Source organism: Quercus robur, chromosome 3, assembly GCF_932294415.1.
Source record: "Quercus robur chromosome 3, dhQueRobu3.1, whole genome shotgun sequence".
Taxonomy (NCBI): Eukaryota; Viridiplantae; Streptophyta; class Magnoliopsida; order Fagales; family Fagaceae; genus Quercus; species Quercus robur.
This window is the reverse complement of record NC_065536.1, coordinates 2,824,673-2,834,866: the sequence shown is the minus strand read 5'-3', so window position 1 is coordinate 2,834,866 and position 10,194 is coordinate 2,824,673. Positions and strand designations below refer to the sequence as shown.

At 35.9% G+C, this 10,194-nt stretch overlaps 2 protein-coding genes and 2 long non-coding RNA genes across 4 annotated transcripts; all 4 read left to right on the top strand.

Moving 5' to 3' along the window:
* The first annotated feature begins 458 nt into the window (after positions 1-458).
* On the top strand, positions 459-4,425 carry LOC126720021 (serine/threonine-protein phosphatase 7 long form homolog). Its single transcript, XM_050422503.1, has 4 exons — positions 459-624; positions 1,694-1,759; positions 2,486-2,597; positions 3,635-4,425. The coding sequence occupies exons 3-4, from the start codon at positions 2,487-2,489 to the stop codon at positions 4,394-4,396; spliced, it is 873 nt and encodes a 290-aa protein (XP_050278460.1). The 5' UTR covers positions 459-624; positions 1,694-1,759; position 2,486; the 3' UTR covers positions 4,397-4,425.
* A 457-nt stretch (positions 4,426-4,882) lies between these two features.
* LOC126720020 (uncharacterized) lies at positions 4,883-6,790 on the top strand. The gene is made up of 4 exons (XR_007653204.1): positions 4,883-4,947; positions 5,455-5,580; positions 6,466-6,627; positions 6,733-6,790. It is a non-coding gene; the product is annotated as an uncharacterized LOC126720020 (long non-coding RNA).
* A 156-nt stretch (positions 6,791-6,946) lies between these two features.
* LOC126716695 (uncharacterized) lies at positions 6,947-8,235 on the top strand. Its single transcript, XR_007652225.1, has 3 exons — positions 6,947-7,042; positions 7,760-7,873; positions 7,957-8,235. It is a non-coding gene; the product is annotated as an uncharacterized LOC126716695 (long non-coding RNA).
* Positions 8,236-8,246: 11 nt separating this feature from the next.
* LOC126716694 (alanine--glyoxylate aminotransferase 2 homolog 1, mitochondrial-like) lies at positions 8,247-9,786 on the top strand. Its single transcript, XM_050417622.1, has 4 exons — positions 8,247-8,264; positions 8,740-8,883; positions 9,024-9,203; positions 9,365-9,786. The coding sequence occupies exons 1-4, from the start codon at positions 8,256-8,258 to the stop codon at positions 9,602-9,604; spliced, it is 573 nt and encodes a 190-aa protein (XP_050273579.1). The 5' UTR covers positions 8,247-8,255; the 3' UTR covers positions 9,605-9,786.
* The last annotated feature ends 408 nt before the right edge of the window (positions 9,787-10,194 follow it).

Genomic DNA, 10,194 nt, shown 5'->3' with positions numbered 1-10,194 from the left:
ACTCGATTTCTATGCATACAAACCGAGTCCAATACACTTGGTTTTTACACATAGAAATCGAGTTAAATAAACTCGATTTCCATGCATACAAACCGAGTCCAATACACTCGGTTTTTACACATAGAAATCGAGTCCATTGGACTCGATTTCTGTGTGTAGAAAACGAGTCTATTAGACTCGGTTTGTATGTATAAAAACCGACTAGCGGTTTTTCTACACAGAAATCAAGTCCGTTGGACTTGATTTCTATTTTCTTTTGCCTCTCTCAACAAAACTCTCAAAAAAACTCTCATTCAAAACAGTCTCAAAAAAACTCAGTCCTCCCACACTTTACAGTACTCTCTCAAAAAAAAATCTTTAGTTCAAAAAACTCTCATTCCCTCCCACACTCACAGTGCATCACTCAAAAAACTCAGTCTCTCTCTCTCTCTCTCACTCTCAGTCCTCTTCAGCTCCGTCGCCGTTCCGTCGCATTCATTCCCTCTCTTCAGCTCCGTCCTTGTCCGTCGCCGTCGGCCCTCCATCTCGCTTCGGTCTCTCACTTTCCGTCGCCGTCGCCGTCATAGAAACGTCGCCTTCGCCGTCAGCGTCTCCGTCGCCGTCGCCGTCCCAACAAACCGCAGGGTATCATTCTCATTTGATCTCTTCTTTTTGGGTTTTTATATCATTGTATGATTTTTGCTTATATGTTCTTTTATTTTTTTTATTTTTTGGGTGTAATGTGAATTGAGTTATTAATGGGTTTTTGGATTTTTATTTTTATAAAATGTTTATTATTTCTGTGATTTGAATGCACAAGTTATGCTTACCAGTAAATAGGTAGCATTGATTGCTGGGATGACATGATTTCTTATTTATTGAATTGCTGTTTGAACCTAGGGTTTTTATCATGTGGCCTTTTCAATGAACTTTTAACTCTTCACCATCTTGTGTGAAGTTGCCATAATCACGATATATGTTCCTTCCTAGCAAATAAATTGCTCTGATAGTTTTTTCTTGTCATGACTAGCATCTAACTGGGTCTAACGTATTTGTAGAAATATAGGAGGCATTGAAAAGGCCTGAATAAAAACATCTCTTTAATCTTGGTTTTCTGTTAGGCATTGAACGAGAGGGCAGGGATTTTCTTTATACATATGTACATATGTAAAGAATCTATTGATAGATTTCTCATCATTTGGAAATTAAAAAATTACGTTATTAACTGCTCATACAAGTGTAAATGGACTTTGCCATTAATGCTCCTCTTTCCAATTAATCGTTTTAGTTCTCAAATCAGCATATTTCTTCATTTTTGGCAGTTCCACTTATATCATGATGCTTTAACTTTCATTAAATGTCTTATTCCTTTTTTTATATTGTTTTATGGTCTTTTGGTTTTATGGTCTTTGTTTCACAACTAGTGACGCCATTCCTGCATTTATAGTCTCTTTCTTATTGAACATAATTTTTTTTTTTTTTCGTGTAATTGTTTTGGCTGCTTTGTGCTTTTTGTATGTAGTCTTTTTTTCAATAAAATTATTCTTATAAAAAAAAGGCTCTCCTAAATATTACAATATGAAATTCATCATATATATTAAAATGTCTGTCTAGAAATTTATTTTCCTTTCTTCCTTCTTTATATAAGCATAGAAATGATGTTCATCCATATATATACGTATTTGAGGTGCTAATTGCATTTTATACCTTGCAGGAATAGGCTTGAAAAGGCTTCACAACATAAGCTTTTAGAGAAGGTAGTTGCATAGTGATATTGCAGGTAATGATTCTACTATGTTGCTGCATTTCAAATCTTGGCTGCCATGTTTGCTTTGTTACCTTTGTTCATCTGCTTTACTATACATTGCTGTTATTGAAGATTTTTTATTTATTTATTTATTTATTTTTTGTCCTGGTATTTAAATTTTGCATTATATTGTCTTATTTTTAACATCTGGTTCTTCACTTCTTCTGCATAGTTTTCACATGAATCTACACAGGCAATGCTGCAATGTTGAAATGATTTTATGATTTCTTACATTATGTTTGGTAGGATGAAGTGTAGAAATGAGATTTTTCGTACCTACTTGTGTTGGGGTGGTAGGGTAAAGGCTTTGTTCACCATTGTACCCTGGTTTGGATGTTTTGTTGTGAGTTCAGACAATCAATTTTAGAAAGTCTTTTAAGAACCCACCCCACAAACTCCTCCCCCCTTTTTAATTTTTTCAGATCTTTTATGTAGCACGTAACTGTAGGGTCCATTTGGTAGGAGGGAAAATAGTAAGGCCAACTATGTGGGTAGCCCAAATTAATCAACGCGGATATGATTTTCCTTCATTCTTTTTGTCACCTTTTGTAAAACTTCATTGTAGCCCAAATTAATTTTATGAGTAAAGAGGACCATCTGCTTGTTGTCAAAATAAACTGAATCATTTTCTTGTTCATCACTTTCCTTGCCAATTTAACATGTGATTATATTACTCTTGACTCCCTAAACTTCGTGCAGTATGGCTGCTGTTCCTGCTCAGCTCCCTGATGAGTTTGGTCCTGAGCCCACTGACGATTCAGTGTTAAGGTTTATAAAAACACATCGAGCGTGCGCTGTTTGGGAAGGCAAGGTAAAAATGAAAACCGACCACCTGCTGAATATTCTCTTCTTATCCTTTTACATTATGTTGATTTTTTTTTCTTCCCATTTTTGAAATTCTAAGTGTCAATGGTATTACTAGCTTTCAATGCATGGTCATGCGCATTAGTTGGGTTAAGTTAGATTGGTTGACTGTTAGTGTGGGTGTACATGAACAAAGCAATCCTAGGTTCATAAGAGTTATTTTTGTTTGAAGCAATGTGACCTGTGATAATTTTATTGTTGCTTGGCAAGAAGTTGTTCAGGTTGTGGTTGTTGCAGTAATTTTTATTGTTATTATTGAGAACGCTAGCCTTTGCCTCTAGTTTCTTTTACTTTCCTCTATTTAGGTTGTTTATTTTCCATATCATGTCAAACAGAGCTAAATTTTTTTTAAAAAAATGTGCTTGAGATTGGAAGCAATGGTACATGCATAAAATATGATCCTTAGGTTCCAAAAGCAAAACATAGAAGTTTATATTTAGGAATCCATTTGGAATTACAACTTGTCTAACAAACCTAGCTTAATGAATCATATTGAAGACAAGCTTTTGTCATAAATCAAATAAAATCCTTAAGGACCCTTTTCACTTGAGTTTCTTACTTGCATTAAAATACTTAGTTAAGTAAATTCAAGGGTTGGACAACAACAGAGCTTAAGGGAAAACAAAAAAAACCAGCAACTATGACAACGAAATACAACCAAATTCCAAGATAGTTACTTAAAGCTTCTTAAATTAATGAAATAGCTTTAAGAAGCCTTTTGACTTTTCCTGGTTTAGAGGCAGCAATAGGCTGGTCGCATGGGAAGCCTTTCATTACTAGACAAATGTATAAAGTGCATTGCATCCTTTTATTTTTCTCCCGTTGTTGCTTTTTTTTTTGGTTTTTTTTTTTTCTTTTTGGGGTTGATATTTTAAGGTCCCTTCATAATTGCTTTATTTTTGTTTTTTGGGATCAATAACTACAATCATATATACAAAGGTTATGGCATATTGCATCTCATCACCATAATTCTATCATGTGCAGGATCCAGGGCCACTGAAATGCCGCGGTCGTAATGACGAGTTCCGAAAACGACGCCGGATAGTGGTGGATGATCGTATCGTCGACATTGTGAAGAGAGTTGGATTAGAGGGGCTGTATAGGACCCCAGGTAGAGAGATTGATCATAACCTGATCACGGCCTTCGTTGAGCGATGGCGGCCTGAAACCCACACCTTCCACCTGCCACATGGTGAGACAACGATCACATTACAAGATGTGGAGGTTCTTTTTGGGATTCCAATCGATGGTGAGGCAATTGTTGGAACAACTGACTTGACATGGAAAGATGAATGTCAGAGTCTGCTTGGAATTGCTACTAATGACACCACGCTTAAAGGACAAAGGATCCAAATAAAGAAGCTACTAGAAAAAATTGACGAAGGGTTGCCCGATGATGCAACAGAGGTGGTTGTGCATCAATATGCACGATGTTATATCCTAGCACTCCTGGCAGACACAATTTTCGCCGACAAGTCTGGTGATAGGGTGCATACGATGTGGTTGCAGATGCTGAGGAACCTTCGGAATCCACCTCAGTACAGTTGGGGGAGCGCTTGCCTTGCATGGCTGTACAGAGAGTTATGCAAGGCAACCGACAGAGGTGCTAGTCAGATTGGTGGGGCCTTGTTGCTAGTTCAGTATTGGGCATGGGTCAGATTCCCTTTTTTGTGCCCAAGGATGGACCTCCCACCAGATGGTGCATATGGCCCACCATTTGCACCTTCTCCATTGTCTATTAAGTAAGTCTCTTCCTTGACCGATTCTCTCTATTGGAAATAAATCCATAATTTTAAACACATTGTTAGACATAGAAAATAAAATTTTAACCTTGATATTCTTCAAATTGTGACTCATTAATAGGATTTTTATTTATGTTTTTTATATATCGTTTGACAACCACGGAGGTCATATGTTATGATTGATGTATAATATAAGTCTTATTAATTTTTAGCTCCACCTCTAATCATATGTTTAGATAATCATTTATTAGTATAATCTTAGTGGTATGTACTGTTAAATTTACGATTGCCCATCACTTATTGTTGTTGATTACTTCATATTCTCAATTCCAAGTATTGACTCCCTCTTTCGCAATTGTAGGACTGTGTTGATTTTGTAATGTGCAAGCATGTCCAAACCATTTTTATTTGCTGCTCGGACGTGATTGTGTTGTCCTTATGTATGCTGCAACACCAATTTTTGGATATTCATGTTTCTCTGTATTTTTCTAGGATCATGGGGAAGGAAGAAAGGTTATGTGTGTTGAGCTGGTGGCTAATCGCTTCTTACGCAAGGTCATTGTTTTACGTTTTATCATGTCAAGAAATATATGTGGTAAAGTGCATACATTGAGAAAATAGGTATTGCAAAGATGACAACATGAAATAAATTTCTTTGGATGTGGAAACTAAGGGCCTGATTGGAACAGAAAACTGTTTTTGAGAAGGAGAATACAAAACTGATTCCTATTATTTTTTAAATAAAAAATGTGTTCGATAAAGAAATAGTTCAAAAACAGTTTTAAAAAATTAAACAGAATTTGGGTTTGGGTAATAAAAAAAACTGTTGGAAAGTGTTTAAAACAACAAAACTAACAAGAGTGGTTAGTGCCATGCATACATTTATCTTTGTATTTCCATTCTTAAAACCATCAACCTGCATTTTCGGGTTATCTTGCTGATGCTCTAGGGTCTTGTTGCCACTAATTTGGTGGCTAACCATAATTGAAACATAAACTATAAAGAAGTGCATTATATCGTTTTTTTAATTTTTATTTTATATGAGCTTCTTTCTCTTGCCAGGGAAGCTGGATTTCACATTCTCATTACCAGCTAACAGCTGTTAGTGTCTGATGAGAAGTACTTTCGGCGTGTGAAATGGCAATACATGGTGTTAGATGAAGCCCAGGCAATCAAAAGTTCGAACAGGTTCTAACTTATTTCTTTGTGGTTGTAGTGGCTTTATTCTTTTGAGATGTTTTTATTCTTTGGTCTTTGTTGCTATCATTTTATTTCTTGCGTCCCACTAAAGAGTCAACCGTGGGGAGTTATCTTATTTTGTGTGTATGTAATAAAATGGACATATAGTGGGAAGAGAGTAATACCATTAAAAAAAAGGGTCATACCTAGTACCTATAAAAAAAAAAGGGCGTCATACCTAATGCACAAGACTCCCACTTTTGCGGGTTTGGGAGAGGTGATTGGCAGGCAATCTTACCTCCAAAATTTTCTTTTTGGAGACTAACTTCTAGATTCGATCTTGCAACTTGTCAATTTTGGTTGAAGGCACTTGCCATCGCATCAAAGCCTGACATCTAGAGTAGTACCATAAAAAAATTGAAACAAACCCAAGAATCTACTGAAATCATTTATTTATTCAGCATTCGTTTATTAAATATGTAGTCACATAAAGAACAAGTTTTCTCATCCATCTGATCTTTCCTTTCCTTTTTTGAACTCTGCTTTTATTTCTTTTAATAAATTGATACCTGTTGTTACTTTAGTTTTCATTTCATATCCATTCTGTTCTTTTTATTTCAATGTGCTTTTTTTATCATCATCATTCTTGTTGATGTTGATATTATTATTAGAATTATTTTGTTAAGAGAAATTAAGATTCAATATAAAACGTCATCCAGATAAATTGTATCTTTTTAGTATTGCAGTATCGACATGTCTACAGTATCACATAAGAATTCAGTTTTAGCCATTACAGCCCTCCTAAAGTTTCATGAATCATCTTTCTGGTGAATAGTTTATGTTTCTAATCCTTTATAGTCTCATCATTAATTCATTGGATATTTGACTCGGCAGTATAAGATGGAAGACACTGCTTAGCTTCAATTGTCGGAACCGATTGCTGCTGACTGGTACACCTATCCAGAATAATATGGCAGAGCTGTGGGCCCTTTTGCATTTTATTATGCCAACCTTATTTGACAGCCATGAACAATTTAATGAGTGGTTTTCAAAAGGGTAAGCATTTTTTCTTTGGTTGGTTCATCTTTTCGGTGAGTGTAGCCTGCAGTCTACAGAATTATAATATTTTCCTATCAATGATCTTTTACTGCATTCTATCAGAATCGAGAACCATGCAGAGCACGGGGGTACTTTGAACGAGCACCAGCTTAACAGATTGGTGAGTTTGCCTTTTTCAGTATTCTCATTGTGAGAGTGAGCAATAAAGTTTTTTTGTCTACTTGCTGCCACGTACCATCCTTAACATATATGTATGCTATTTAAAATAACTACAATAATTCTCAGTTTCTTTTTAGATCATGATCTCTTCTACCTCCACTTTGGGGAGATCCCAAATTCTCTTCTGCCCCCTCCCTTTGGGGAGTTGGAGGACGTGCACTATGCAGGAGGTCACAATCCTATAACATACAAGGTACGTTCTTAAAGCTTTTTCTGCCTTACATTAATGTTTTTGTTTGTTATATATACTACCAAAACATTAAGGTTCACTGTCATGAAAATGCCAACCTTACTAAATACTCAATTCTTAGGTTTCTCTTATAGCTTTAAAAGTGAGGAAAGTTGCTTTGCTTCTTCTTCTTCTTCTTTATTTATTTATTTATTTATTTTTAATAAAATAAGTGAATACTTCATGCATTTGCACTTGCTTTATGTGTTTGGCTATAGACATGACACATGTACAAAAAAAATTAAAAAATTAAAATTAATGATTCTTTTTTGTTGATAAGGGCAGATTGTTCTGTATTTTTTTTGAGTTAGGCCAGCAGGCTAATATTTTTTTCTAGGAGGTCATTTGGTGAGCTCAAATATTTTTTTGTGGGGGAATGGGGGGGGAGAGGGGTGGGCAATTCAATTTTTTCGAATCCCAGCCTTTGGCAGGCCTCTATATATGTGCGTGTGTGTGTGTTGTAAATGGGAATTCAAATTTTGGTGGGCACCATAGCCACCCAAGGGATATTTTGACTCTTCCAATGTGATGAGAATGCACGCTCCAGCTTCATTCTCTGCTTTAGTTTATGAGAATAAGGAACTTGAGCTCTTTATAGTTTATGTTTCTCTTGCTTTGTTCTTGCTAACTTGCTGCTTGCCCTTATCAGTTATCTGTTAATATATATATTTTTTCTTCCAGTGACAGATTGTATAAGTCAAGTTTTAGGACTTCATATTCTGGGTTGGTTGGGCCGGCTTGCTTTCCCTCCTCCTCGATGTTTATTAGTTCTTCCACCTCGGCCTCTCTCTTGTGGTAAATACAGATTACATTCCATTTGTTTGGTTTTTTTTCCCTCTTTCATCTTTGGTTGTGACTCTGATTCATATTTTTGGCAGGTGTTTTCCCTAATTTTGATTCCATATTTGTTCCTCGAGATAAAGATGTGTCTAATTGTGAAGGCTCTGCTGACCTGCATCATAGTCCTTCAATTGTTGAATTTGATGAGACGTCATCACAAATATCTTGTCGTGACGCTCAGTCTTCGAGTGAATTGTCAATCCCCAAGAGTCCTCCTGCTTTGCTAAAAGGTAGCGTAACAACTTTAAACGTGGATGTGCTTGAGCAGACAGTGTTGCATGTTCAAAATCAGCTTCTTACCCGTCTTGAATCAATGAATCCGCTGCAACACGAGTCCATGACACAGGTGGTGGAATCTACTTTTATCGTTTTGGATCGTCTATTAGTTAATTATACACCTTTTCAAGAGCGTGTGAAGGAGTTCATTGGCTGTGCATCATCAGACAATGGACAATTAGCTATGAGTGTTCTATTCCATATCTTTATTTTAAATTTGTTCTGGTATTGATGAAACATTCACAAACTCACAAGAAGTTTATTGTAGGAAATACAAAGTTGGTAATCTCTTGTTATCAAACACTTGCTGAGAGTAATAATGGAAATGTCTTTTCCCAATTCTTTTGCACATTGACCACAAACATGTAGAAAAACTCACTGAAGCTCTGTTGTTTGCGAGTCTATAGTTATAACTATTGTAATTATCACTGTCACAGTGAAACTTAGTATGTGAAATTCATCATGTACATGTGTGTAAAAGACATTTGTCAAAATATAATAAATATTCTGATCTATCTGCTCAAAATTACTGCAACATTTTGCAGGGTGAAATTCATCATGTTGTAAATCCAGATCCATACCATGGAGTTTTTGGTTCCGATGCCAATCGTTATGCCAAAGATTTGCAAGATCACATTGATTTTGGTACTTCAGGAAAAGTTGCAGGATTTATAGCTGAAACAATTCAGGTTATCTTCTTTTCTTTTCTTTTTTCTTCATTTTTTTCTTTTTTGGCATCTATAGTAAGGTCTGAAATTGTTGGTGTTACAACCACCTATTTAAGGACACTGAAAATTTTCTAATTGGTTGTACTTTTCACTTACTGTAGGGAGCTGGAGGAGCAGTTGAATTGGCGCCTGGATACTTGAAACTGGTTTATGACATTGTACGCAAGGCTGGTGGTGTCTGCATTGTAGATGAAGTGCAAACTGGCTTTGGTCGAACAGGAAGCAATTACTGGGGCTTTGAATCACAGGGCGTCATTCCTGATATATTTACTATGGCAAAGGTCATTACCCATAATCTATTTTAGGAAGACATGTAAATCATGTTAGTGTTGCAAGTGTCAATAGCTTTTTTCTTTAAATAACTTACAATTTCAGTTAATCAGTTTTTGTTTTATAATCTTATGCAACCATTCCATTGAATCTCACAATTAATATCTATCAGGGTATTGGCAATGGTTTACCATTGGGAGCAGTTGTGACAACCCCAGAGATTGCGAGTGTATTGGCCCAGAAAATTCAATTTAATACTTTTGGAGGAAACCCTGTATGTTCGGCTGGGGGGCTAGCAGTGCTGAGAGTTATTGACCAGGAGAAGCGTCAAGCTCATTGCGCTGATGTTGGTTCTCACTTGCTCAAGCGTTTGAGAGCTCTTCAGCAAACACATGAAAGTAATTACTCTTGAATTTAACATTTGTAAAAAAATCATCACACTTTTGTCTGTATACGGGTATCTATTGTAATTTAATAGATAATATTGGCCTTGCCCTTTTAGAGCACTTCCTCTAAGTCTCCAAATTACATTGAAATGTGAATCCTGTGAACCAATTGTTAGGTTTCTATGCACTAGTGGAATTTCTTTCCTTAGTATTAAAAACCCATATACGTAATATAGTATTCCCATTAATCACTAATTCCCATTAATCAATGAATGCAAACCTTAAGAAGGTCACTGTTAATTTAATATTTGCCTTCATGCATCATGCTAATGAAAATTGTATGAGGATTTTAGTCTTCAGGCAGGAGCTTGCATTTAAACTTAAACAGAGTTTTATCAAGTTTTACTTGATGTCATGGCCCTCAGTCGGTACTTCCCTGTATCTGTTAGAATCAGTTTTTCGCAGTAGCCAATGTGTTATCTATATGGGTTTCCTCTCCAATTCAATATCGTTAAACTTGTTTTTTATGTGTTATCTGTACACTTATTTCCTCTCCAACTTTGTATTTCCTACAATAAACTTGTTGTGATATTGTGAATGTTTCATCAATACCAGA

Excerpts from the sequence above, each read along its gene's own strand:
- LOC126720021 (XM_050422503.1), top strand. The coding sequence starts at position 2,487 with ATGGCTGCTGTTCCTGCTCAGCTCCCTGATGAGTTTGGTCCTGAGCCC. Across the intron at positions 2,598-3,634 it reads GCGCTGTTTGGGAAGGCAAG|GATCCAGGGCCACTGAAATG; the intron begins GTAAAAATGAAA and ends TATCATGTGCAG.
- LOC126716694 (XM_050417622.1), top strand. Across the intron at positions 8,884-9,023 it reads TTATAGCTGAAACAATTCAG|GGAGCTGGAGGAGCAGTTGA; the intron begins GTTATCTTCTTT and ends CACTTACTGTAG. Across the intron at positions 9,204-9,364 it reads ATATATTTACTATGGCAAAG|GGTATTGGCAATGGTTTACC; the intron begins GTCATTACCCAT and ends AATATCTATCAG.